At 40.8% G+C, this 27,256-nt stretch overlaps 1 protein-coding gene across 1 annotated transcript in view; it reads left to right on the forward strand.

The window, feature by feature from the left end:
- The window catches only part of LOC124776667 (transducin beta-like protein 3), a 177,072-nt gene that overhangs the window by 18,939 nt on the left and 130,877 nt on the right, over positions 1-27,256 (forward strand). The window contains exons 3-4 of the mRNA XM_047251768.1: positions 15,240-15,447; positions 26,875-27,049. Coding sequence (XP_047107724.1) covers positions 15,240-15,447; positions 26,875-27,049 — 383 coding nt within the window. The remainder of the gene's footprint in view (positions 1-15,239; positions 15,448-26,874; positions 27,050-27,256) is intronic.

The raw sequence follows: 27,256 nt of genomic DNA on the forward strand, positions 1-27,256 counted from the left end.
GCGACCGCTACGGTCGCAGGTTCGAATCCTGCCTCGGGCATGGATGTTTGTGATGTCCTTAGGGTAGTTAGGTTTAAGTAGTTCTAAGTTCTAGGGGACTGATGACCTCAGAAGTTAAGTCCCATAGTGCTCAGAGCCATTTGAACCATTTTTAGACTCCCATGCTGTGTTCTCTCACCAATGACTGCACAGCATTCCTCCACCACCAACATACAACCCTCTTCTGCCCAAAGAAGAGGTCATCAGTCTAGCAGCTATATACACTGGTGTCCAAATTAAAGCAACAGACTACTATTTTCCGGTTTTACATCTAATTCACCATATGATGGAAAATCCAGGATGGAATGTAACAATATTGTGAAAAGGGAAGGCATTAAGGTCTTCGTCAACAGTAGACGTGTATAGAGACAGACACACACACACACACACACACACACACACACACACACACACACACACAAACTGCAGTCTCAGGCAACTGAAACCATACTGTGAGTGTGGTTTCAGTTGCCTGAGACTGTAGTAGTGTGCGAGTTGCATTTGCGTGAGTGTGTGTGTGTGTGAGTGTGTGTGTGTGTGTGTGAGTGTGTGTGTGTTTGTTGTTGTTGTTGTTGTTGTTGTTGAAGGCCTTCATGGCCTAAAGCTTTATTTGTGACAGTCTTTTTGTTGTGCCAATCTGCGATGCAGCATCTCTGCTATATGGTGAGTGGCAACTGTCCTTTTCATAATATTGTTATAATTCACCATATAATCATACAAACTGTCAACAGATGTCGTTACAATTGTGTTCTGCACAGAAGATGGCATTTGTATCAACAGACAGACACGCCAGTGATGACGTCAGGGCAGCTATCAAGCGGGGCTTTGTTTGCAGGGTAGTTGCACATTCACAAACACTGTGTACACAGTCATAGATGGTGCAGTATGGCACAGAGAAGATACCTACAGACACACTCCTGTGGAGGACCATAGGAAGAAAGTGTGACTTCAGAAAGAGTGGACCATTATTTGGCTGTAAGAGCATGACCGTACCTCCTTAGTAGTGCACAGCAACTGGCATCATCCCCTGGACGTGTTGTACCAAAACAAATGGTGTACAGAAGGCTTCAGCAGAATGGCCTTTATTGTTGGAGACCTGCTGTCTGTTTACCTTTGGCGTGTCTTTACAGAAGGGAACATCTAGAGTGGAGCCATCAATGTGCCACCTGGAAGGTCGAAGTGAGGGCCAATGTTCTTTTCACTGATGAGTCACGATTTGGCCTAGAGAGTAATTCTCAACACATACGCATCTGGGGGGCACGTGGAACATGATTTTGGGACCCAAACATTGTGGTAAGAAATTGATATTGATGAGGATTCCTAATGGTGTGGGTAGGGATTGTGTTGAGCACTTTAACACCTATTCATGAAATTGTATGGCTTAATCATCAAGATTTAACTGCTGTCAGGTACTGTGAGGAGATTTTGGGATCTCTTGCATGTTGTGAGGTGCTGTGGGCCCAGACTCGTATTGGACGATAATGGTCGACATCATAGAGCATGTGAAGATAGTAACTGTTCCGAAAGAACAGATACCAGTGATGACCATGCAGCTTCTCTAGAAAGAAATGATAATTAACCGAAACTGTCAGTTGCCGACAGCGGTTGTTGATATACCTCAATGGGGACAGATGAAAATGTGTGCCCTGACTGGGACTCGAACCCAGGATATCCTGCTTAATGGCAGACGCTCTATCCATCTTAGCCATCAAGGGCACAGAGCATAGCGCGATTGCAGGGACTTACCCATGAATGCTTCCCGTGAGATCCACGTTCCCAACTGGCCACAACCTACAATCGTAATGTTCCTAAAGGATATTTTCCCATTCACTCATAATTCATGCCAACTAAGGTGACGATTCCTGTGAGAGTTCGGGCAAAGTGTGTGCATTCGCACAGAAGAAGGTCCATGGCTGGGTAGCCTTTAACTATATGAAGATAGAAACTGTTCCGAAAGAACAGGAAAAGGATGCTGGTAGACCTCCTTAATTCATATAATCTTATGCAAACCGTATTCTTTCCAACGAGAGTGCAAGAGAACAGTAGAACAACCATAGACAATATTTTTGTTCATTCGTCATTACTAGAATAGCATTCTGTTAGCAAAGTGGTGAATGGCCTTTCAGATCATGATGCACAAATTTTAAGTCTAAAAGATTTTTGTGCTGCAACACATGTTAAATATAGTTACCAACTTTTTAGGAAAGCTGATCCAGTTGCTGGAGAGACTTTTGTAAACCTTATCAAGGAACAAGAGTGGCAAGATGTTTATAGTGCTGCTACAGTAGACGATAAATATAATGCTGTCCTCAAGACTTTTCTCGTGCTCTTTGAAAGTTGCTTTCCGTTAGAACGTTCAAAACAGGGTACTAGCACAAACAGGCAGCCTGGATGGCTGACTAAAGGTATAAGAATATCTTGTAGAACAAAGTGGCAACTATATCAAAACATTAGAAACAGTCACAATCTAAATGCAGTAGCCCATTACAAACAGTATTGTAAGGTGCTTAAAAAAGTTATTAAGAAGGCAAAAAGTATGTGGTATGCAGATAGAATAGCTAAGTCTCAGGTAAAATTAAAACCATATGGCCAGTCGTAAAGGAAGTGGCTGGTCTGCAGAGACAGGTTGAGGATATAGAATCAGTGCGTAGTGGGAATGTCCATGTTACTGATAAGTCGCATATATGTACAGTATTTAATAATCACTTTCTGAATATAGCAGGTGAACTAAATAGAAACCTAGTCCCAACAGGGAATCATATAGCGCTCTTAGAAAAAAGTGTTCCGAGACTGTTACCTGAAATGCTCCTCCATGATACTGACAAGAGGGAGATTGAGTTAATAATTAAATCACTAAAGACCAAGAACTCTCATGGATATGACGGGGTATCTAGCAGAGTACTGAAGTATTGTTCCATGTATGTTAGCCCAGTACTTAGCCATATCTGTAACTTTTCCTTTAGGAGTGGTCGGTTTCCTGGCCGATTAAAGTACTTGGTAGTGAAGCCACTTTATAAAAAGGGAGACAGGGATAATGTTGTTAATTATAGACCTATTTCTATGCCATCGGTGTTTGCTAAAGTTATCGAGAGGGTTGTATATACAAGGTTACTGCAGCATTTAAATTCACATAATTTGCTGTCAAATTTACAGTTTGATTTTAGAAATGGCTTAACAACTGAAAATGCTATAGTCTCTTTTCTCTGTGAGGTTTTGGACGGATTAAATAAAAGGTTGCGAACGGTAGGTGTTTTCTTTGATTTAACGAAGGCTTTGGACTGTGTTGACCACAAAATATTACTGCAGAAGTTGGAACATTATGGAGTAATGTTCGCCTCTTACTTTAAGAACAGAAAGCAGAAGGTAGTTCTCCGCAATATTGAGAGTGGTAATGATGTTCAGTCCCAATGGGGCTCTGTTAAATGGGGTGTTCCCCAAGGATCGGTGCTGGGGCCACTGCTGTTTCTTATTTACATAAATGATATGCCTTCTAGTATTACACGTGATTCAAAAATATTTCTGTTTGCTGATAACACCAGCTTGGTAGTGAAGGATCTTGTGTGTAATATTGAAACATTATCAAATAATGTAGTTCGTGAAATAAGTTCGTGGCTTGTGGAAAATAATTTGATGCTAAATCACAGTAAGACTCAGTTTTTACAGTTTCTAACTCACAATTCAACAAGAACTGATATTTTAATCAGACAGAATGGGCATGTTATAAGCGAGACGGAACAGTTCAAGTTCCTAGGCATTCGGATAGATAGTAAGCTGTTGTGTAAAGCCCATGTTCAGGATCTTGTTCAGAAACTAAATGCCGCTTTATTTACCATTAGAACAGTATCTGAAATAAGTGACATTTCAACACGAAAAGTAGTCTATTTTCATACGCTTATGTCATATGGTATTATTTTTTGGGGTAATTCTTCTGATTCAAAAAGGGTATTTTTGGCTCAAAAACGGGCTGTTCGAGCTATGTGTGGTGTAAGTTCGAAAACCTCTTGTCGACCCCTATTCAATAGTCTGGGAATTTTGACATTGCCCTCACAGTATATATTTTCTTTAATGTCGTTTGTTGTTAGCAATATTAGCTTATTCCCAAGAGTTAGCAGCTTTCACTCAGTTAATACTAGGCAGAAATCAAATCTGCATGTAGAATGCACTTCCTTGACTCTTGTGCAGAAAGGAGTGCAGTATTCTGCTGCAACCATTTTCAATAAGCTACCACAAGAACTCAAAAATCTTAGCAGTAGCCCAAACTCTTTTAAGTCTAAACTGAAGAGTTTCCTCATGGCTCACTCCTTCTATTCTGTCGAGGAACTCCCGGAAGAGCTAAAAAATTTAGCAAATTCCAGTGTTACATTCTTGATTTTCTTTATTTAAACTAACGATGTGTCACCTGAATATGTTTCTTATATTTCATTTTATCTGTTTCTACAATCTACAACTGAATATGTTTCTTATATTTCATTTTATCTGTTTCTACAATCGTGTTATAATTTCATGTATTGACTCGGTCCATGACCAAGGAGACTTCTCCTTAATGTGGTCCCACGGAACAATAAATAAATAAGTAAAATAAATAAATAGAACAGATACTAATGATGACCATGCAGCTTCTCTAGAAAGTAATGATAATTAATCGAAACCAGCTGCCGACAGGTGTTGTTGATATACCTCAGTGGGGACAGCTGAAAATGTGTGCCCCGACAGGGACTCGAACCCGGGATCTCCTGCTTTCATGGCAGACGCTCTATCCATATGAGCCACCGAGGGCATACAGGATAGCGTGACTGCAGGGACTTATCCCCTGCACACTTCCCATGAGATCCACATTCCCAACTGCCCACAACCTACATTTGTGATGTTCCTAAGGATTAGAGAAGCTGCATGATCATCACTGGTATCTGTTCTTTCGGAACAATTACTATCTTCATATAGTTAAAGGCTACCCAACCATTGACCTTCTTCTGTGCGAATGCGAACACTTTGCCTGAACTCTTACGGAAATTGTCACCTTAGTTGGCGCAAGTAATGAGTGAATGGGCAAATATCCTGTAGGAACATTACGAATGTAGGTTGTGGACAGTTGGGAATGTGGGTCTCACAGGAAGCGTGCAGGGCTTAAGTCCTTGCAGTCACGCTTCCCTCTGTGCCCTCGGTGGCTCAGATGGATAGAGCGTGTGCCATGTAAGCAGGAGATCCCAGGTTCGAGTCCTGGTCGGGGCACACATTTTCAGCTGTCTCCATTGAGATATATCAACACCACCTGTCGGCAGCTGAGGGTTTTGATTAATTATCATTTCTTTCTAGAGGAGCTGCTTTGTCATTATTGGTATCAGTTCTTTCGAAACAATTACTATCTTCATATTGTCGCAGAAGAGTCTGAGCAGTAGTGTGGTGTAGTGGTTGTGATACTAAACTGTTGAATGTAGGGTCGTGAGTTCGAAACTCACCTGGATTGTACCATTTTAATTTCTGTATTAGATTCGAGTACATTCTAGAAGTGTTCACAGATGTCAAGACTCGTTGTACTGGAATGTTCTGTAGCTGTATATATACTGTATGTGTTCTGGCCGGAGGCAGTCTGCTCCGTGCTCTTGTATGTGCAAGTGCTGATAAACCTTCGTTAAGTGGAGTTAGTGTTCGTCATTCATCTAATCACACCTTCTTCTACGTGTCATTATTCTGGGGTGGAGACACTGTGTATTGGAACTTGTGATAGTGCACATTATCGACAACACAGTGGGTCCCATCAGGTCACGACAGAGTTTGAGTCATATTCAACAGATTGCAATCTATCGGAGACAGAACAAGAAGAGGACGTTACGATGACAGCAACTGTGTGCCACCACATGAGACGTCCTTCCAGGTTCTCTGGTGATGATGGCCAAGATCCAGACAAGTGGTTAAAGGTATATGAGCGTATAGCCAAATTTAACAAATGAGATGACACCGTGTGTTTGGCTAACGTATTTTTCTACTTGGAGGGCACTGCCAAGCAATGGTATGAGAATAACGAGGAGAAGTTCACAAGCTGGGAAATATTCCATGCGGAACTGTGCAAGTATTTCGGCGACACACGACAGAAGTGCAAGGCTGAACATAAATTAAAGTGCAAGACACAGTGCCCAGGAGAAACTACAGCATCCTACATTAAAGACGTCTCGGAGCTGTGTAAAATAGTGGATCCTAGAATGGAGGAGGGGCATAAGTTTGCACATATCATGAAGGGTGTTGCTGAGGACATGTATCAGGCCCTACTCCTGAAGGAGGTTTTGACAGCAGACAACTTCATAAAATGGTGCCAGTGTATCGAGACAATGCATCAAAAAAGAATTACATGCAAGAAGTTTGAACGGCTTCCAAACGTCGTATCAATGTCTGTGATGGAGGAAGCAACTGATTTCACAAGTATTCTCTGTGCGAGAGGAAGTTCAGAAGGCACTCGGATTGCACGGCGAGCAAAAAACGGAGACGCTTCAAGAGGTCATAAGGGAGGAAGTGGAACAGACATTGAACCCAATCTCTCGTTCTTCATTTCCCTCTAAAACGATGAAAAAGTCAAGACCCAGGCAGAGTTAGGTTCCTACAATGCTGCATGAGGAACCTGTTTGGGTACCAAGGAAGACTGGCGTCTGGAGGACCCAGGATAACCAACCAGTATGTTTCTACTGTGGATGACCGGGACGTGTGGTGCACTATTGTCGAGAAAGGCGGCGGATATTTGATGGCACCCGTGCCAGAAGACAGCAGACTGATCTTAGCCGATGCCAACTCCGGGACGACGAAGATGAACAAAAAGATGTGGGTGGAGGACGACATAGGTCACCATCGCCGCAAGCTAGCCGCTGTAGAGGACGCTCCCCAACAGCTGATCAAGGTCTGCATCGCTGTTTAGAAGCTCTAGCTGATCACCAGCCACCACAACCTGGAAGACTAAAGGGTGCGACCTTCCTTGGAGGTGAGGCCTCCGAAGAGAAAGATCGTCTGCCGCTGATCACTACAAAAATGGTAGGAAACTACATCGGTATCCTCATGGATGGCCGATCAGCCCATGCTCTTGTAGACTCTGGAGCATCACAGTCAGTCATTTCGGAGAAGTATCGTCGCCAGTTGCAGAAAACCGTATTCATCGATAGCAAAACCTCTCTGCTGAAGATGGCTAATGGGAAATATGTAAAACCTACAGGAAGATGTACCATTCGTGTGGGTATAAGTGGCCATACACAGCCCTTAGACTGCATCGTCGTACAAGAGTATGGTCATGACGTCATTCTCGGATGGGGCTTTTTGAAAGCTTCTCAGGCAATTATTGATTGTGGTCATGCGAAGATTATGCTAGACGAGATGAGATACTGTGGATGGAAAGATGCACATCCGAGTGTGTTCAGACTATGTGTGCTGGATGAAGTGATCATTCCTGCAGTCAGCACTAGAAAGATAACTGTCACGTGTTATGCATCAACCCATGGATCTTGTAGTGGAATGTGAGAGAAGCATACCACTGAAGAATAACTTGGTCATCCCAGCCTCTGTTGTCTCGTTTAAGAATGGATTCGGTGAATTGTGGATAGTTAACTATTGCTGAGAACTGCAGATCCTTCCAAGATGCATGTGCGTAGCAGCAGCTGAGCCGTTAATTGAAGAACATCTGAGAAACCTCCCATGCCGAGTCTGTGGGCGAAATTAGTGTTACCACTATGAGACAAGATCTTCTAGCTCGACTATCACCAGAACTCACCAAGGAACAACAGAAGAAGCTACTTGCCATTCTTCAAGAGGTCTCTAAATGCTTTGATCCACAGGTGAAGAGCACATTAGACAAATCGATGGTGAAGCAGCCGATTAGCACTGGAGACCATCAACCAATAAGCCAGAAAGCATACTGTGTGACAGCAACGGAACGTTGATTAATTTGCGACGGGGTAGAGAAAATGATGATGAATGACATTATTCAGCCTTTGCAGAGCCCATGGTCATCACCAGTGGTCCTCATCAGGAGGAAGGATGACAGTTGGCAGGACGTTTACCCTCTTCCATGAATTGGCGATACTCTAGATTGTCTGAAGGGGGCTAAGTTTTTCTCAACCATGGACATGTACTCGGGATACTGGCAAATCGAAATAGATGAGGCTGATCGTGAGAAAACTGCATTCATCACCCCTGAGGGCCTGTATGAGTTTAAGGTAATGCTGTTCAGTTTGTGTAATGCACCAGCAACTTTTGAATGGATGATGGATAATCTTCTACGTCACCTGAAGTGGACGATGTGTCTTTGTTATTTAGATGAGATTATAGTGCTCTCAGAGACATTTTATGAACATATAAAAAGACTGAGGGTCATTCTTAAGTGTTTCCAACAAGGCAGACTGAAACTTAATCCAAGAAAATGTCTCTTTGGAACAAAAGAAATCAAAATACTTGGACACCTTGTGTCAAATGAAGGTGTGCGTCCAGACCCAGAAAAGGTGAGATCTATAACAGAATTTCCTATTCCTAAAAGTATTAGATATGTGAGAAGCTTCCTCAGATTATGTTCTTATTACCGTCGTTTTATCAAAGACTTTTGTATCAAAGCCAGGCCACTCCAAGAGTTGTTAAAAGCTGATCTGGGGTGGTGCTCAACAACATTCTTTCGATGTGCTGCAAAAAGCTCTGACGACTGACCCTGTCCTTGGTCTGTACGATGAGAGAGCACCTACAGAACTACACACAGATGCCAGTGGGTATGGGCTTGGTGCTGTTCTGGTGCAAATTTTGGATGGAAAAGAGGAGGTTATAGCCTATGCTTCTAGGACACTTACAAAAGCCGAAAGTCTCAACCACAGAAAGAGGATGTCTTGCCGTGATCTGGGCCATGTGAAATTTTGACAGTATCTCAAGGGAAGGCCATTCACAGTTGTTACAGACCATCATTCACATTGTTGGTTGACAGTTCTTAAGGCTCCAACTGGATGACTTACCAGATGGGCACTACATCTTCAAGAGTATGACATTACCATAGTGTACAGAAGTGGAAGAAAACACCAAGATGCCGACTGTCTCTCAAGAAACCCTATGCAAGACCATCAAGACTTTGATGAAGATAGTGACTGTCTCGCTGGACTCCAGGACCTCTGCTGAGCAGAAGGAGGACGCCAAGATATCTCAAATTATGCTTGCCTTAGATCGGTCAGAGGATGTGAAAGGACAATTTAAGATAGTTAATGGATTACTTTGCAAGAAAAACTTTGATCCATTTGGAAAGAGGTGGCTACCAGTGATTCCTAAACACATGCACTTAGATGTTAGACAGAAATTCCATGGCACACCTGAGGCCAGACATCTAGGATTTATTAAGACTTACGATAGAATCCGCAAGAGATTTTTCTGGCCAGGTTTATTAGGAGTGTCCGTCACTATGCGTCACACTGTAAAGAGTGCCAGAGGAGAAAGGCAGTTCCTCAGAAACCACCTGTCCGACTCATAACAATTTCACCAGCCGAAACACCTTACCGGCATGTTGGGATTGACCTCCTCGGACAATTTCCAACTTCTGCTAGCGGCAATAGATGGATTATTGTTTGCACTGATTATCTGACACGCTATGCCATTACAAAAGCCATGAAAACATCCGAGGTAGCCAAATTCATCGTGGAAGACATTGTATTAAAACACGGTGCCCCAAGGTCGTTAATTACGGATCGAGGGAAAATTTTTCAATCGAATTTTGTGACAGAGACAAACCGTCGGTGCAACATTACTTGTCACATGATGACTACCTACCATCCACAAACTAATGAGCTTACTGAACGCCTTAATAAGACCTTGGCCGACATACTATCAATGTTCGTCAGTGTTGAACAGAGCAACTGGGATGAGGTGCTACCTTTCGTGATGTTTGCCTACAACATCGCCAAACAAGACACCACAGGATTTACACCATTTTTCCTGGTGCATGGGCGTGAGGCGACTATGACGGTGGACACTGTGTTTCTGTTACATCCTGATGACGTAAACGCCAACTACATCGGCCAGGTGTTAACCAGACCTGAGGAAACTCGGCAGTTAGATCGACTCCGCACGCTGAAGGCTTAAGAAAATGATCACCCAAGGTTTGACGCGAGCCACCGCCCTGTTGTCTACCAGCCTGGTGACCTCGTCTGGATCTTCACTCCTGTTCGGAAAGTTGGTCTCTCTGAGAAGCTCCTCAGGCGCTACTTTGGACCTTATAAGGTTGTAAGACAGTTGTCTGATGTAACTTATGAAGTTGAAGATTTCGACCCTGACGCAAGATCAGAGATATGGTCCACGTACTTCGAATGAAGTCCTACAAGAATCCTGCCACCCAGGCTAAATTCAAAGCTCCGGCGACAGGCAGCAAGTGGAAAGGTGACGAAGAGTGTAGCGGCAAAAGAAGTTCTAAGAAGATCACCGCCAGGGCGAGCATCAGTCATCAGGAGTCAGAGTATGTAGGACCGATGACTCATTCCTGGACTAGGACGACGTAACACCGAGACGCTGTTCTCTTAAGGAGGGAGCAATGTTGCAGAAGAGGCTGAGTAGTAGCGTGGTATAGTGGTTATGATACTAAGCTGTTGAATGGAGGGTTGTGAGTTCGAAACTCACCTGGATTGTACCACTTTAATTTCTATATTCGGTTGGAGTACATTCTAGAAGTGTCCACAAATGTCAAGATTCATTGTACTGGAATGTTCTGTAGCTGTATATACAGGGTGTTACAAAAAGGTACGGCCAAACTTTCAGGAAACATTCCTCACACGCAAAGAAAGAAAATATGTTATGTGGACATGTGTCTGGAGACGCTTACTTTCCATGTTAGAGCTTATTTTATTACTTCTCTTCAAATCACATTAACCATGGAATGGAAACGCACAGCAACAGAACGTACCAGCGCAACTTCAAACACTTTGTTACAGGAAATGTTCAAAATGTCCTCCGTTAGCGAGGATACATCATCCACCTTCCGTCGCATGGAATCCTAATGCCCTGATGCAGCCCTGGAGAATGGCATATTGTATCACAGCCGTCCACAATACGAGCACGAAGAGTCTCTACATTTGGAAACGGGGTTGTGTAGGCAAGAGCTTTCAAATGCCCCCATAAATGAAAGTCAAGAGGGTTGAGGTCAGGAGAGCGTGGAGGCCATGGAATTGGTCCGCCTCTACCAATCCATCGGTCACCGAATCTGTTGTTGAGAAGCGTACGAACACTTTGACTGAAATGTGCAGGAGCTCCATCGTGCATGAACCACATGTTGTGTCGTACTTGTAAAGGCACATGTTCTAGCAGCACAGGTAGAGTATCCCGTATGAAATCGTGATAACGTGCTCCATTGAGCGTAGGTGGAAGAACATGGGGCCCAATCAAGACATCATCAACAATGCCTGTACTGTAGAGCAATGAGTCGCATGTCAACACAAGCAAGGAAGTCAACATTACCTTCCTTCAATTGGGCCAACTAGCGGTGAATTGAGGAAGTACAGTACATACTGACGAAACTAAAATGAGCTCTAACATGAAAATTAAGCATTTCCAGACTCATGTCCACATAACATCTCATCTTTATTTGTGTGTGAGGAATGTTTCCTGAAAGTTTGGCTGTACCTTTTTGTAACACCCTTTATACTGTATGTGTTCTGGCGGGAGGCAGTTCACTCTGCACTCTTGCATGTGCAAGTGCTGAATAAACCTTTGTTAAGTGAAATTAGTGTTCGTTTTTCATCTAATCACACCTTCTTCTATGTGAGAATATAGTTAAAGGCTACCCGGCCATTGACCTTCTTCAGTGCGAATGCACACACTTTGCCTGAATTCTTAAGGGAATCGTCACCTTAGTTGGCGCGAGTAATGAGTGAATGGGCAAATACATTACGAATGTAGATTGTGGACAGTTGGGAATGTGGGTCTCATGGGAAGCGTGCTGGGGATAAGTCCCTGCAGTCGTGCTATCCTCTGTGCCCTCGGTGGTTCAGATGGATAGAGTGTCTGCCATGTAAGCAGGAGATCGCGGGTTCGAGTCCCGGTCGGGGCACACATTTTCAGCTGTCCCCATTGAGGTATATCAACAACACTTGTCGGCAGCTGAAGGTTTCGATTAATTATCATTTAATAGAGCGTGGATGGTTGGTGTTTTTTTGGAAACAGAAGATGTTGCACGCATGGCATGGCCTGCTTGCTCTCCTGATTTTAATCCCATAAAGCATGTCTGGCATGTACTAAGGAGATGGGTTGCATCATTTCAGCATTCACCAACCACTCTCTAAGACTTGTGAGCAGCTCTGCAGGAAGAAAGGGCATTATTGGCTCAACATGAGATTAATGACATCATTCACAGCATGTCTCATCATTGTCAGATCTGTATTGGTGCCAAATGTGGTCACACCCCATACTAAGCACATTAACCAATTGTCAGAATGTGTGTGCAAATCTGTTGTTGGAAAAAAATGAAGAGCATTTTTGTCTATCATTATGCATGTTGCAGTTGATTATGTTCTGTATTATTTACATTGCTACTACTTTACTGTCACCTGTTCATACTGTTTTGTGCCATAATAAATGCAGCCTTGCAAAATTTCCATTTGTTGGTTTAATTTTGGTCACCAGTGTAGGTATTGGGATAGTGAATTTCCACTTCACAAAGTGTGGGATACTGCAGTTATGAAAATACTACAGGAATGCTCTGTCCTGAAGGCGGTGGTGTCCATTGACAGAATGGACAGACACCAGGACTCAGTGCCTGGACCAGGGCCGTGCTGCATTGTCCCACAACCGGCCACACTGAATACCCCCACTATGAACATAGCACCCTCGTCTGGAGATGGGTGGTTGGCCTGCAAAAAGAAGAGGTCATCAGTCCAGCAGCTATACATATATGCAGAACACAGCATCCCAACACTTCGCCTGAAGGTGACGGGTATGAATTCATTGAAACATTGCGACAAGACAATGCTGTCACTCAGTTGATCACCTGGCAAGATTTTATCATGCTGAAGATTGTGTTGGTAAGTGGCTGAATGAGGAAAACTGTGAGATAAATGAAACTGTAACAGTGAAGAAGAAGGCATAGGAGCAGAAAGCATGAAGATTTCTCGCACTGCTGGTTCTAAAGCTGTAGATGTCTTCTTGGAGTACATTATGCAACAACCAAATACACGTCACACCAATTTAGTGATTGTAAAGTGGTTGTGAGATAAAGCCGCCATCATGTGTCATCATTGCAACAACTAAAAATTCGGGATGTTTTATAGTGAGTGATACTTCTTTATGTGTACACATTGGAGGACTAAGTTTTCTATGTGAATGACTCTGTCTTTGGATTTAATAAAGTATAGTACCTGTGTGTTTAAACTAAATGTCAGTGACTCTTAGTAATCTGGAACTTCTTCTAATCAGGCACCAATATGTGCAAAGGAAGGTTGGATTAGTGAAAGTGTACTGTATTTTTTTTTTTGTCCCCTTGTTCAGAACTCTGTGTAACCTTTATAGTCTCCCTGTGTTGTTTCTGTATCTGTATATGAGGCTTGTTGTTTCTTCAGAGTCCAACTGTAATCTCTAACCTACTGACTACTATACAGGGTTATTACAAATGATTGAAGCGATTTCACAGCTCTACAATAACTTTATTATTTGAGATATTTTCACAATGCTTTGCACACACATACAAAAACTCAAAAAGTTTTTTTTAGGCATTCACAAATGTTCGATATGTGCCCCTTTAGTGATTCGGCAGACATCAAGCCGATAATCAAGTTCCTCCCACACTCGGCGCAGCATGTCCCCATCAATGAGTTCGAAAGCATCGTTGATGCGAGCTCGCAGTTCTGGCACGTTTCTTGGTAGAGGAGGTTTAAACACTGAATCTTTCACATAACCCCACAGAAAGAAATCGCATGGGGTTAAGTCGGGAGAGCGTGGAGGCCATGACATGAATTGCTGATCATGATCTCAACCACGACTGATCCATCGGTTTTCCAATCTCCTGTTTAAGAAATGCCGAACATCATCCTGTTGAAAGATGAAGTCGGCACTGTCGGTCTCCAGTTATGGCATGAGCCAATTTTCCAGCATGTCCAGATACACGTGTCCTGTAACGTTTTTTTGCAGAATAAAAAGGGGCCGAAAACTTTAAACCGTGATATTGCACAAAACACGTTAACTTTTGGTGAATTGAGAATTTGCTGCATGAATGCGTGAGGATTCTCTACCGCCCAGATTCGCACATTGTGTCTGTTCACTTCACCATTAAGAAAAAATGTTGCTTCATCACTGAAAACAAGTTTCGCACTGAACGCATCCTCTTCCATGAGCTGTTGCAACCGCGCCGAAAATTCAAAGCCTTTGACTTTGTCATCGGGTGTCAGGGCTTGTAGCAATTGTAAACGGTAAGGCTTCTGCTTCAGCCTTTTCCGTAAGATTTTCCAAACCGTCGGCTGCGGTACGTTTAGCTCCCTGCTTGCTTTATTCGTCGACTTCCGCGGGCTACGCGTGAAACTTGCCCGCACGCGTTCAACCGTTTCTTCGCTCACTGCAGGCCGACCCGTTGATTTCCCCTTACAGAGGCATCCAGAAGCTTTAAACTGCGCGTACCATCGCCGAATGGAGTTAGCAGTTGATGGATCTTTGTTGAACTTCGTCCTGAAATGTCGTTGCAATGTTATGACTGACTGATTTGAGTGCATTTCAAGCACGACATACGCTTTCTCGGCTCCTGTCGCCATTTTGTCTCACTGCGTTCTCGAGCGCTCTGGCGGTAGAAACCTGAAGTGCGGCTTCAGCCGAACAAAACTTTATGAGTTTTTCTACGTAGTGTGTCGTGACCATATGTCAGTGAATGGAGCTACAGTGAATTTATGAAATCGCTTCAATCATTTGTAATAGCCCTGTACATATTTATTAATAGTTCTGTGGAATTTTTGTCTTTTGTGTTACTCTACTGTTAAGCCTGGCTCACTGCTTTGCATGGTGTCAGTTCCAGAGTTGGTACTTTTTTCCTTCCCTATGACCTTCATTCATTTTCCCCTTTCTTTATGCTATTTCCATTTTTTGTCCTGGATGAAGGAGGTATAAGAAAATACAGAGATTCGATGATATTTTTAAATTTGTTTAAAGTGTTCCATTCAATTTCTTATGTTGACAAGTCCAAATACATTACATACTACTTCGTGAATGTTCATTGTTAATTATTTGTATTCCAGTGGACATCTGATGGCAAGCAGCTTTTGTGTCAGAGCAGTGGCTCCGTAAATGTTCTAAATGTTGAGGATTGTCGTGTTGTATCCATTATTGGAGAGTCAGTAGAGGATGAAGATGAGGATCCCATTACAGCTCTGACACTTAGTTCAGATAATGAGGTACTTGTAACAAGTCACCGAAGTGGGTTGTTCAAACAGTGGAAGTGGAAAGGTATGTATGTGTTTACCTAACTTGCATGTTTTATTCTGCAATGAGATAGACCACAGGAAAGCAGTAGAGAACTTCCAGGTTTTTATTGTTTTCGGTTTTGATTTTTCTGTAATCTCAATTTTGGTTTACTGTATTTCTGTTTACGTTTTTCTGTGATGTATGTTTTGGTCTTTATGTAATTTTGTTGCACCACTACAGTTGATATGTAATGTTCTAATTCTAATGGGGAACAACTGAGAAGAGAGGGGTCAAGAATTTATAAATGACAATAGCAAACTACCTGCAGTGGGGTGTGACACTGACAGTGTGCAGCTGCACATGTTGCCTACTATTACAGCTGAAGTTGTGTTCCACGCTGACGAAATTCTGAATTTCATAAATTAACTGTACTCATTATACAAACTTAACCATTTTTGCTGCCCTAACCAATTGCCTTTTTGGCAAAGTGTTTTACAATACAGCATAAGAAACATGAGCCAGTCCATAAAGTTCATCTGCCTTTTCTACAGTAAATTATAACAATATATATGGTGAGTAGCAACTTTCCTTTTCATAATATTGTTACATTCCGTTCAGGATTTTCTGCAGTAAATTATCTTTTTTCTAACCCAGTTTCAGTGGCAGTCACTCTGGTCGTCATCATCATCATCTCTTCTTTTAGAATCAGTACAGGTTCTCCAAGTACTGATTATGCTACATTCCTTTCTAGCTGCTGTACCGTCCTCACTGCCCACTGGGTTAGATCCTATAATACACTGTTGTATATTACTTACCATATGGTACGGTGGGTTTTGAAATACATCTATGGCATTATGCTGATCCTGTTAGGAGCTTGCAAATTAAGCAAAATTAGCTATAGTCACAAATTACAAAACGTTAGCGTAGGACAAATGTAATATTATTTAATTAATTTTCTCTCACAGTTGCAAACATATTCCTTAGTGATGACTACTTTTGAATGAATTCATTCATTTTTGGACCATTGGCTGCGTCTTTATCATATGATTGTCAAATAATTCCAATGTTGTATATAAAAGTTTTGTCCTGTTCTTACGGTGTACATTTGAACTCCTTGTCAAAAGTACAACTGATTTCCTTATACCAGATCAACTTAGTGTTTGCACCTGGTGTATGAAAGTTAACTGTTACAGTGGTATTAATGTTGTTTTAAGGTGGCCTTTTCGTTTTGCACTCATTTCTGTTCTGACACTTTTTATTTTTATTTGTTTTCTATATGCGTCATTGTCATCCACTATTGAGTTATAAGCTATTACATATTTAAATGACAGACTTATTATCAAGTTTAATTTACTGCCACTGATTACAGGTTTTGGGCCCAAGTGCATAAGTCTGTTTTTCAGATAATGGCATAGCCTTTTGGTGGCATCGTGAGTAACAGCAAATTTTTCGTTACTGGCATACTGTAGGTGTGACATGGTGGAACAGTCTGTGCATGAGTGCTTAAGTTGTCTGGAGGGGACAAGTGGACAGTGTGGAAATTCAAAATTGAAGTGATATTCAGAGGAAAAGGCTTTGTAGATATTGTCAGTGGTGTAGCTATTAAGCCTCCAATGAGAAAGAAGGTGAGGCAAAGACATGGCTGGAAAAGGACTCAGAGGTGCAGGAACTTATTCTGATGTGGATGAAGGTAATGCAACTCAGTCACCTACTCTCGTGTAAAATGTCAGCTGACGTGGGGGCTGAACTGAAAACTATGCGTGAGAGAGAGTCCGTGGCAAACATTCAACTACTTCTGTAATACAATGTAAAAATAAAGTGAGAGAGAAATGAGAAGCTGCAAGTATTGTAAGGAAAGGGGTCTTTTGATGTGAGATTGCAGATTGTTGAAGTACAAGGAAGGCAAAAAGGCTCATGTTGTAAGTCAGTGAGTTGACCCAGATGATAATTGGTTTGTGGATACAGGTGTTAGTGAGCACATGTGGAATAGGAGAGACTTGTTTAAGAATAAGAAACTGGACTGTGTGTGAAGCTCCTTGCAGGTTGCTGTGGTTGATGGGAAACTTCTTGATGTGATTAGTGTGGTGCTACGGAACTGTATGCACGGAGTGGGGTTTAGTTTATCAAAACATTACCTTGTAGAGTGCTTTATGTGTCTGAACCGAAATTCAATCTGCTTTCAGGAGGAACTGTGTTGGACAAAGGTATGTGTTTAGTATCAAACAAGGAACAGTGTGAATTCATGAACAGTAAAAGTGAAGTTCATGCATTATCCAAATGTGTGAATAAAATTTATTGTATGTTTTTTCCTTAAACGGAACACAATAAGTACTGTCAATGGTTTTTTTGACATGCACAGATAAAATGCTCTCTAACAAATGCACTATTAACAAACTAGAGACTTCTCACTGCTCAATATTGATACTGCATGTGAGTTAAGAAATTTCGTCTGTTAAATTTGCCTAAACGTATTGAAAGCTTGAGTGTGTGGCAGTTGCATAAAAAATTGTGCCGCCAGAGCATTACGCATGTGAGAGAGTTATTTTTATGTAAAGGAGTGGCTTCATTGCTGACTTTGTCGCTTGTGAAGAGTATCTGGCAGGTAAACATCATCACTTGCCTTTCCCCATCAGTCCATCAGGAGCTAATGCCTGCCTTGAACTGGTTCATGGAAATGTCTGTGGATCAATGTAGACGCATTGACTTGGAGGAGTGACATATTTTTTGCTTTCGAAGGACGACTACCCAGGTTATTGCAAAGTATTCTTTATGAAACAAAAGGATGAGGTCAAAGGTTTGATGAAGAACTTTATTGCAAAAACTGAGAGAGAAACCGGCCTAAAAATTCAAGTTCTAAGAAATGATAATACTAAATTGAACTGCTTCAAGTCCTGTAGGAGCTAAAACTCATTTTGAAGCCTTTTATGACAGAGAGATATACATAGACGATTTGAAAATATTTGGTGTTTTTGTGTCTGTTTACCCAAAGAAAAGAAATTTAAACTAGGCCCCAAAATAAAATAGGTTTATTTATGGATTATGATAATGATGGGAAGGTGTACAGAATATTCATATCTTCCATAAAGACAATTGTGGTGCATCGAGATTTAGTTTTCTTCCCGCCAGCAGTATCTGAAAGGAAGAAGAAAACTGGTTTCCCTGTAATAGAATGAGATACTGTTTGTTGTGTAATAGAATCAGATACAGTTTGTTGTGAAGAAGAGAACTTGGATAAATTTTCAGAATCAGATGGTTAGAAAGAAGTAGAAATCAGGATTGAGGTTGTGGAAGAAAATAGAAGTCAGCTTAAAGAACAACAAGAAATCAGTGAAGACAGAGAAAACAAAGAAGACTCTTTTAAGAATGCAGAGGAGAAACTAGGTGAGAGGCCATACAATCTGAGACCAAAGAGGAATATTCAATATCCAAATTACTTGAGAGTTATGACCTGGGCCTGTTGACAGCAGTGAATGTTGCTGACCCCCACTGTCTACACTGAAATGATGTCTTGTAACAATGCTGAAAATCAGAAAGATGCCACAGCAAGAGAGCTGCAAGTTCTGGAAGAAAATAATACAGGAGATTATGTATGTAAGCCAAATGATTGTAATGTTATTGACACAAAGTATGTTTTTAGGTTAAAAAAAGTGGTGAGAAAGATAATGTTGTTTCTTATGAAGCTTGTGTTGTAGCTGAATGTTTCCAATGAAGATTTATTTATTCAGAAATATACAGTCCAGTAACAGAATTAGCTTCAGAGAACCTTTTTCTGTTTTTTTTGTTGTAGGAATAAATTTCTTATCTATCACTGGGCATTTGCAATGCTTTTCTGTATGGAGAGGTAGTTGGAGATTTGTATGTTAAATTACCTATTGGATTTTGCAATAAAATGAATGGTAAAGTTTCTGAGCTTAGAAAGGTTCTGTATAGTTTAAAGGACTCACCGAAATATTTGAATGTTCAGTTCCACACAGTAATAACTGGCTTAGGATGTGTAAGAAGTGATTTTTAATATTGTTTGTATATAAAGGTGAAAATAGCAAAAAGCAGAGGCATTGAGGTGGCGATAGGCACATGCTAAAGAAGGAAATCTTGCTAGCTTTTGCAGTTATCCTATGATGATTAGAGTATAAAACCAGCCCATAAACCCCCCCTCCCCGCCCCCGCCCGCCCCCCCCCCCCCCACCGCCCCCCCCCCCCCCCCCCCACACACACACACACCCCTACATGGTGCAGGATAGACCATCAATGTCAGTGATGTTTTTCACCAGGCGGATTGATTGTGGTAGGGGTAGTGTCAAGTGAGGTGAGTGGATGGAGAGGGAGGTGAGAGGCAGGGAGAAGGACGGGAGGGTGGGTGGCTAATGGCTCGGAGGGAGGCGGCTGGTTTGTCAGCTAGGAATGCGGGAGGGACAGGTGGCAGGTATATCGGCTGGCACAATCGTAGTGCTGGTGAGAAGTGGCACATGCTGAAGGTGTATTGGAAGGGGGTGACAGGATGGGGGGGGGGGGGGACAGTGGGTTACCTGAGATTGAGGCTAGGGTGATTACTGTGGCGGAGGATGTGTTGTAAGGGTAACTTCATAGCTGCATAGTTCAGAGAGGCTTGTGGTGGAGGGAAGGATCCAGATGACTCAGGCTGTGAGGCAGCTATTGAAATTGAGCGTGTTGTGTTTAGCTGCATGCTGTGCTACTGGATGATCAAATTTTCTTGACAGCAATTTGACGGTGGCCGTTCATCCTGGTGGGCAACTGGTTGGTAGTCATACCAACATAAATAGCTGTGCAGAGTTTGCAGCACAGTCGATATGTGACTCTGTTAGTCCAGCTGGCTCCATGTTGGGGCATAGATGTGTGTGTGTGTGTGTGTGTGTGTGTGTGTGTGTGTGTGTGTGTGTGTGTGTGTGTGTTTTATACTCTAACTCATCAATGGATAACTGCGAAAGCTAGCAAGTTTTCTTTCTTTTGTGTATGCCTATCGCCAGCTCAGCACTTCTGCTCTTTGGTGAGTGATCTTCTTTGATCCAAAAGTATTTACATTGCACAGGAACTTTCCTATAACGAAAATAGCAATAAAACATACATTGACAGTCTGCTGGTCGTTTCAGCTTCTCAGAGTGAAATATACGATAAAGTTGTTATTAAGTGAAACTTCAAAATGAAGGTAACTTTACAATGAAGGATTTAGGACTGAGTGGGTACTCTTTGAAATGAATATTGTTCAAAATTAAATGGCAGAAACTATTACTATTTGTCAAAGTACCCGTCTTGAAAAAGTAGTAGAAGTTTTTGGTGTGCTTGAACGTAAATCTGTGTCGACTCCCGTAGAGGAAAATTTTGAGCACATTGTGTTTAAACAAGAAAAATCTGAAAATGGAGACATTCAGAAAAGATTTAGAAAATTAGGGTCATTGCCGTATGCCATGATAGGTTCCAGACTAGATATTTGTGTAGCATTAAGTATTCTAAGCAGTTACCCATTACATGTGAGTCTGGATTTGTGGAATACTTTGAAAACATTTTTGATCAGTAATTTGTATTATAGTCTTTCTGGCAGAAAAAGACCTGTTGTACTTTATGAAGATAATATGCCAGTAATAAGCCTTTGCAAGAGCCCATGGTTCCATCACAGACTTAAGCATACAAATGTCAAAATTTTGTTTGTTAGGAAGTAACTTTGTGCTCAGAAAGTTGTGTTAAAGCACATTAGCACAGATGAGCATGTTCTGAGGATGCCACTTGGTAAAATAAAATTTGAAACATTTAGAGCCTTGCTATGACTTATTTAAATCTTGTAATACTGTTTGTGTAGCATTGATAATTAACATTGAGGGAGGGGGGTGGGGGGAGGTGTTAGTGGTACAGTGTTAATGTTGTTTTAAGGTGGCTTCTTTTAGTTTATGTTAACTTCCATTCTAGGATGCTTTTTGTTTTTATGTAATCTCTGTGTGTCTCCCTGTTGTCTGCCATTGAGTTGTAAGCTATTACATGTTTAAATAAACTCTATACAAGCAGATTTATTATTGGGCTTTCTTTACTGACCCTGATTACAAGTTGTGACAAGGGCAGACAACATGTGTACTGTAAGAAGAGAACAAATTTTGCCATATTCTACAGGCTATAATATACACCTTAATTTTTAAGCAATTTAAAAAAATAGATTGTTACCATTTTTATTATTAGATTGTAAAACCAATCTAAAAATACTTAGTTTATAAAACCAAAGTGACCTTTAAAATCCCTGAAAATCGTCATTTCTACTGTCTTCTTCCTCTTCATCATCGTCGTAATTGTCTTCATATATAAGATGGTCTTCTGTTCCTTCAAGAGTGTTACTTGTGCTGCACTTCTTGAAAGATTTAACAATAATGTCTTCTCTCACTCTAGACAATGACTGTTTTATCCACTGACACACTTGTTTGATTGCAGGTTGTTTTAAAGCTCCTCTCGACGTGAATTCATGTTGGGTTTCAGCCATCATCCATTTGTTCCATTCCTCTCTCGTTAACACTTCAAATGGTTTATTTATTGAGACATCAAGACGTTGCAGTCCACTGACACACTTGTTTGATTGTTGGTCATTTTAAAGATCGTTTCGATGTGAATTCATGTTGGGTTTCAGCTATCATCCATTTGTCCCATTCCTCTCTCGTAAACACTTCAAATGGTTTATTTATTGAGACATCAAGAGGTTACAGTTGTGAAGTAAGTCCTCCGGGAACATCAGTAATCTCTGTGTTTCCCAGTCTTAATTTCATTTCCATAGAATTTTTCAAATGATTACTAAACTGATCTAGTGTAAGAAGAGAACTCTTCGTCAATAAAGCACCGTTCCTTCCCTCCCACACTCTGTTGATCCATAATTTCATACCATCCTTGCCCATCTAACCCTTATCATGTATGTGAACAACACCACCTGGTGGTATTTCAGGAGGTTTTGGCATTGTTTTGTACTTGAAAATGATCATTGAATTAAGCACAACATAAAAGGTCAACAGTGTAGTGCATTTTTTCATGTCCACTTGTTTTTATAGTTACAATTTTAGCACGTTTCGTGGCAACACTTATGTTACTCGGCACATCAGATGTCCGAGGAGTTTTGTCAGTATTCTCTATTTGGCTTAGTTCCACACTTTTTACCTTCAATGTTGAATAATAAAGTGATGGAGAGAGAATATTTTCTCTTATACTATTGTGTCATTTTCTGAGATATTTTGGTTTTGGTTCACATGCTAAGTCTATGACGCTTCATAAATCTGTAGCACCAACCAACTCCACTCTTAAAGTCTGTTAAGTTCCACTGTAGCACCAGCTTATGAGCACATCTTTGAATCATTTTTGTATTAATTCCAATGCCATTTTGCAGGTGTCCTTCAATCCATTTCAATACATCATCTTCCAGTTTTGCCATTTTGCATTCAGTCCTCTATTTGCACACTTCCTCTTTCTCATTTTTCTCAGTTCTTCTTTTCCAGCCCACGAATCACGAATGGTTTTTTCTGTTAGTGGAGAGCTGAAATTCAGATCAGCTGCTCTGTTTCTGTGATCTTATTCATATGCTATTACTTTCAATTTATAGCCACCATAATGTGAATACCTTGTATTTTTTTCTGTTACAAAACTAGCTATTAACAAAATTATTGTACTGTTACCAGTAACACAAATGACTTTCAATTCAAGTTCACTAACACCATAGATTGCAGTGACGCATTGTTGGCTAGACAGTGTTCTGGGTTTGTGATGGTGGAGTGGGAGGGACACAGTATAAGCAAGCTTGTGAATCCCAGCAAGTCAGGTTCATTGCATCGGTGCACTGCTGCTGCCAGTTGAATCAAGAGGTAGATTTCCCGTTACACTGGACATATTTTACAATCGCATGATAAAGACACAGACAGGTGTTCGAAAATGAGTAGATTTCTTGACACTAGCCACCATTGAAGCATATATATGCAACTGTGATATGAAACTAAATAATTATTATGACAACACAATCTTGGAATTACACATATCCAGTTACATATGTAACAGTGTATGTCAATGGTTTGTTTTATGTAAATTCCATCTTGTGTGATTTTTGTAATTTAGATGTTTATAATGTATGTTTGAAATTACAGTGGGGAGCTAATCACGTTTTCACATCCCATATTTAATCAGGGAAATTTATGTAAAACTTGGGAAGCTTCACATGCTATTAGAATGAGAAGATGGGACGATATGCGGTAGTAATAGGCAGTGTAGCACATGATGCAACAGCCAGCACTGCCTCATCTGTTTGTAGTATGGAACATTTTGCATTGATTATCATTTTATTTTTTGGTATAGTCACAGTGCTTACCCGTTTAGTGATGATTACGGGTATCATAAAACAAATGCTCAAGAGTTACATTAACAAGCACATAATTTTACTAGGGAGAGTTAGAAGCAGAAACAGTGGCCCAATGTGGCACTCACCGCAGCGTTACCAATTGGCTGAGTGGGCAATGGCTGGAGTGTGTGGCATGGAACAGAGACAGAGAAAACACTGGTGCTGCCGCAAAATATTCTCTACCTCTCACAGGGCAGACTGTGTCATGGACCTGACCTGTTACTTGCACAGCACAACATTACTTGCTGTAGAGATTGGCAACTATTTCTTAATTTAAACAAGCAATATAATGAACGTGGCCAGGTAGATAGGATCTGTTTCGTTTGATTGCACTGTATGCAGTAAACAGTTATGCAGCACCAATAATGAACTGTTTAGGTGTTACTGTTCACACCATCTTAAGATGGAATGATCACATACATAAAGATGTTGAGAAAGTGAATCCAAAAGTAACAGCTTTTGGAAGAATTCTTAGAAAACACAATTCATGCCTATGTATAGAGCTCATTTTGGAGTATTGCTCCTCTGTGTTGTATCATTTTGAAACTGAATTAACAAAAGAGAGAGGGAAAGTTTAGAAAAGAGGTGCACAATTCATGACCATTTTGGTTAGGTTGAGGGGTTACAGGTATAATGTACTGAATAAATGCCATTGTGAGATGCCATAAGAAACCTTCTGTGAGATTCATTCTTATCACATACTGACAGTACTGGGCATATAGAGAAATTCGAACTCATGGAGATTTTTATAAGGTGCAGAGATTGTCATTCTTCAGGAACACCATGTGCAAGTGGAAATATAGGAGAAACTAATTATTATGTTACAGTGTATGCTGTGTACCCTCCATTGTAAATTCACTTCTGGAGTGCAAATATAGATATGCAGTAGCTTATGGCTCAGAAAAACTAATACTAGTCTCCACAATCTTCTGTTGGTTACTCTGGCACCTATGTGGGTTAAATTTCAGGTGGTTTTATCTTTCTGCAGGAGAAAGCTGCAAAGGAAATGTGTATGTAACCCAGAAAGTGCCCTCCTCATTGGCTTGTAAGTAAGAAACCAGTATCAAATGTGGGTGCAAAGAAGCTCAGTCTGAAAAAAATTCGGAATCTTGATGAATATCAATGACCTGTATCAATAAGGTCATTATTCTAAATGAAGAAGGTGCTTGTTCATCCACCACCCACCATGTGTGCCCATTATATAAGTGTTGTTTTAAAATGTGTAAAAAATGGATTTCAGTAGCCGTAATTATTTTGAAAGCTTTGTAATTCCAAAAGAGTATTAATTGTCTTGTGGGGCATACCAATAATATCAACTTTTCAATTGGAAATGGGTAATTTTGCTTTTCTATTGTCATCTCCCATCTTGTACAGCAGATACAGAAAAAGATAAGTGAATGAATATAGGTTATGGTGATATTATCATCTTCTGTGGTGTTACTTCATCACTGTACAGAGTTTGTCAGAAGATGCCTGTTATTTGTATAGTCTTATACTTGTTCTTTCCTACACTCTGTCGTGCAAGTTCTTGCAATGAGGATTATTTTGTTGAATGGTTCATTCATTATAAGATTCAAATTATAATAGTTTTTGCACAAAATAAACTTTTTGCAACCGTAGTGCTGTTGATACACATCTGGATTTCATACTGCACAAAAATCTCATGAGCTGCTGTGATCTCCCTCCACCATTTTTTAACTGTGATATGTTTGACTCCCATATTATTCCACATGTGAAAACCTACTTAGAAAGTTTCTAGAACCAACTTTAAGTGATGAGCCTAGGAGCATACTGCAACCACCTGCATATCACACCCCTTGGGAATGCTAAGGCAAGGGTAGACTAATCACAGTGCACACAGAGGCGTTAAATCAGTCATTCTTCCTGCACTCCCAACTTGAATAGACTGAAGAAAAGCTCTGATAACTGGTACAATGGGATGGACGCTCTACCATGCCCTTGACAGTGGTTTGCAAAGTATGGATGTAAATGTATTGAAACTTATTTATTGCTTTGCAACATGGTAATCTAATGTATGAGCTTAAGCTTGTGATTATAACCAGTTGGCTAAGGATTACATGGGGAGTTATACAAAGTGTTTCAAAAAGAATGATCTGATTTCCAAACACCGTATTTATTGATAAAAACACACTACAAACCTGGAATGAATAGCAAAATACTGACCAAATCTTGAAGTTTTAGCTATGCTATTATAAATGCTCTGTATGTCCACCAGCAGCAATACGAAAAGCATCTAGATGATAGCTGAATTCGGTATAAACTTAACACAGTGTATCTGATTTTGCAGAAGTTATGGTGGCTGTTATTCTGTTCTTCACTCTTTCAATGTTACAAGGTAAAGGGGAGATGAACACACTTTGCCTCACATATCCCCACAAGAAAAAATTGCACGGGTCAAATCTGGCGATATTGGAGGCCAAGAATACAGGGCAGTGCCTCGGGCTTCCATGCGCCCTGTTGAATGTTGATCTATCTTCAAATGTGCAGAATTGTTTTTTTCCCCCACAACTTCAGGAGGACTCCAATGACTTCATTTTTCAACAGGATAGAACTGTACCATACTACCACAATAAAGTATCTCAGTTACTCAGTGACAGTATGCTTTGACACAGGTTAAGGCACATTGGACCCTGAGACAATGCCCTGCTTTCGTGGCCTCAAAAATCATCAGACATGACTCCATCCGATTTTTTCTTGTGGGGTTATGTGAAGGAAAGTATGTTCATATCCCCTTTACCTGGTGACCTAGAAGAAGTGAAGAACAGTATAACAGCTGCCGTAACTTCTGTAAAAGCACATACATTGTGTAAAGTTTATGATAAATTTAGCTATCATCTAGATGCTTTTCATGCAGCTAGTGGTGGACACACAGCAGAGCAATTTACCACATGTTTGTAGTATGTTTTTATCAATAAATATGGAGTTTTGAAATCGGGTCATTCTTTTTGAAATACCCTGTATATTAATTTTTATAAGATTTCATGGTGATAGATTAGCTTTTTTCTGACCTCATATTGTATACATGTAATGTTATCTGCACAGATTTTTGTTTCAAATCTTAAATGAATATTATTATATTGTAGAGAAGCTGTTAACAAAGGTGTGGAAGAGTATCCACAAAGGGCCTGTCTCTTGCCTTGCATTGGACAATGCCGGAGGTATCTTAGCTAGTGGTGGGTCAGATGCTAGTGTTCGTCTATGGGATGTTCCTCACCACACATGCTCAGATACTCTCAGAGGTGGACAAGGTGTTGTAAGGTAATCTTTTCTATATGTGACTTGTCCACCCCCAGTTTCTAGTAATAATATTGTGATTATTAGTTAGTAAGTCTATCTTAAACCAAAAAGCATGGTTGAAAAGTGTTAATTTGTTTTGTATGTTATTACTGATTAGTGGTTAAAGTGCTTTAAAGTAAACACTTTCAGCTCCAGTAAAACCAACACACATATTGTCAGCTAAAGCAA

This window comes from Schistocerca piceifrons, chromosome 2 (assembly GCF_021461385.2).
Source record: "Schistocerca piceifrons isolate TAMUIC-IGC-003096 chromosome 2, iqSchPice1.1, whole genome shotgun sequence".
Taxonomy (NCBI): domain Eukaryota; kingdom Metazoa; phylum Arthropoda; class Insecta; order Orthoptera; family Acrididae; genus Schistocerca; species Schistocerca piceifrons.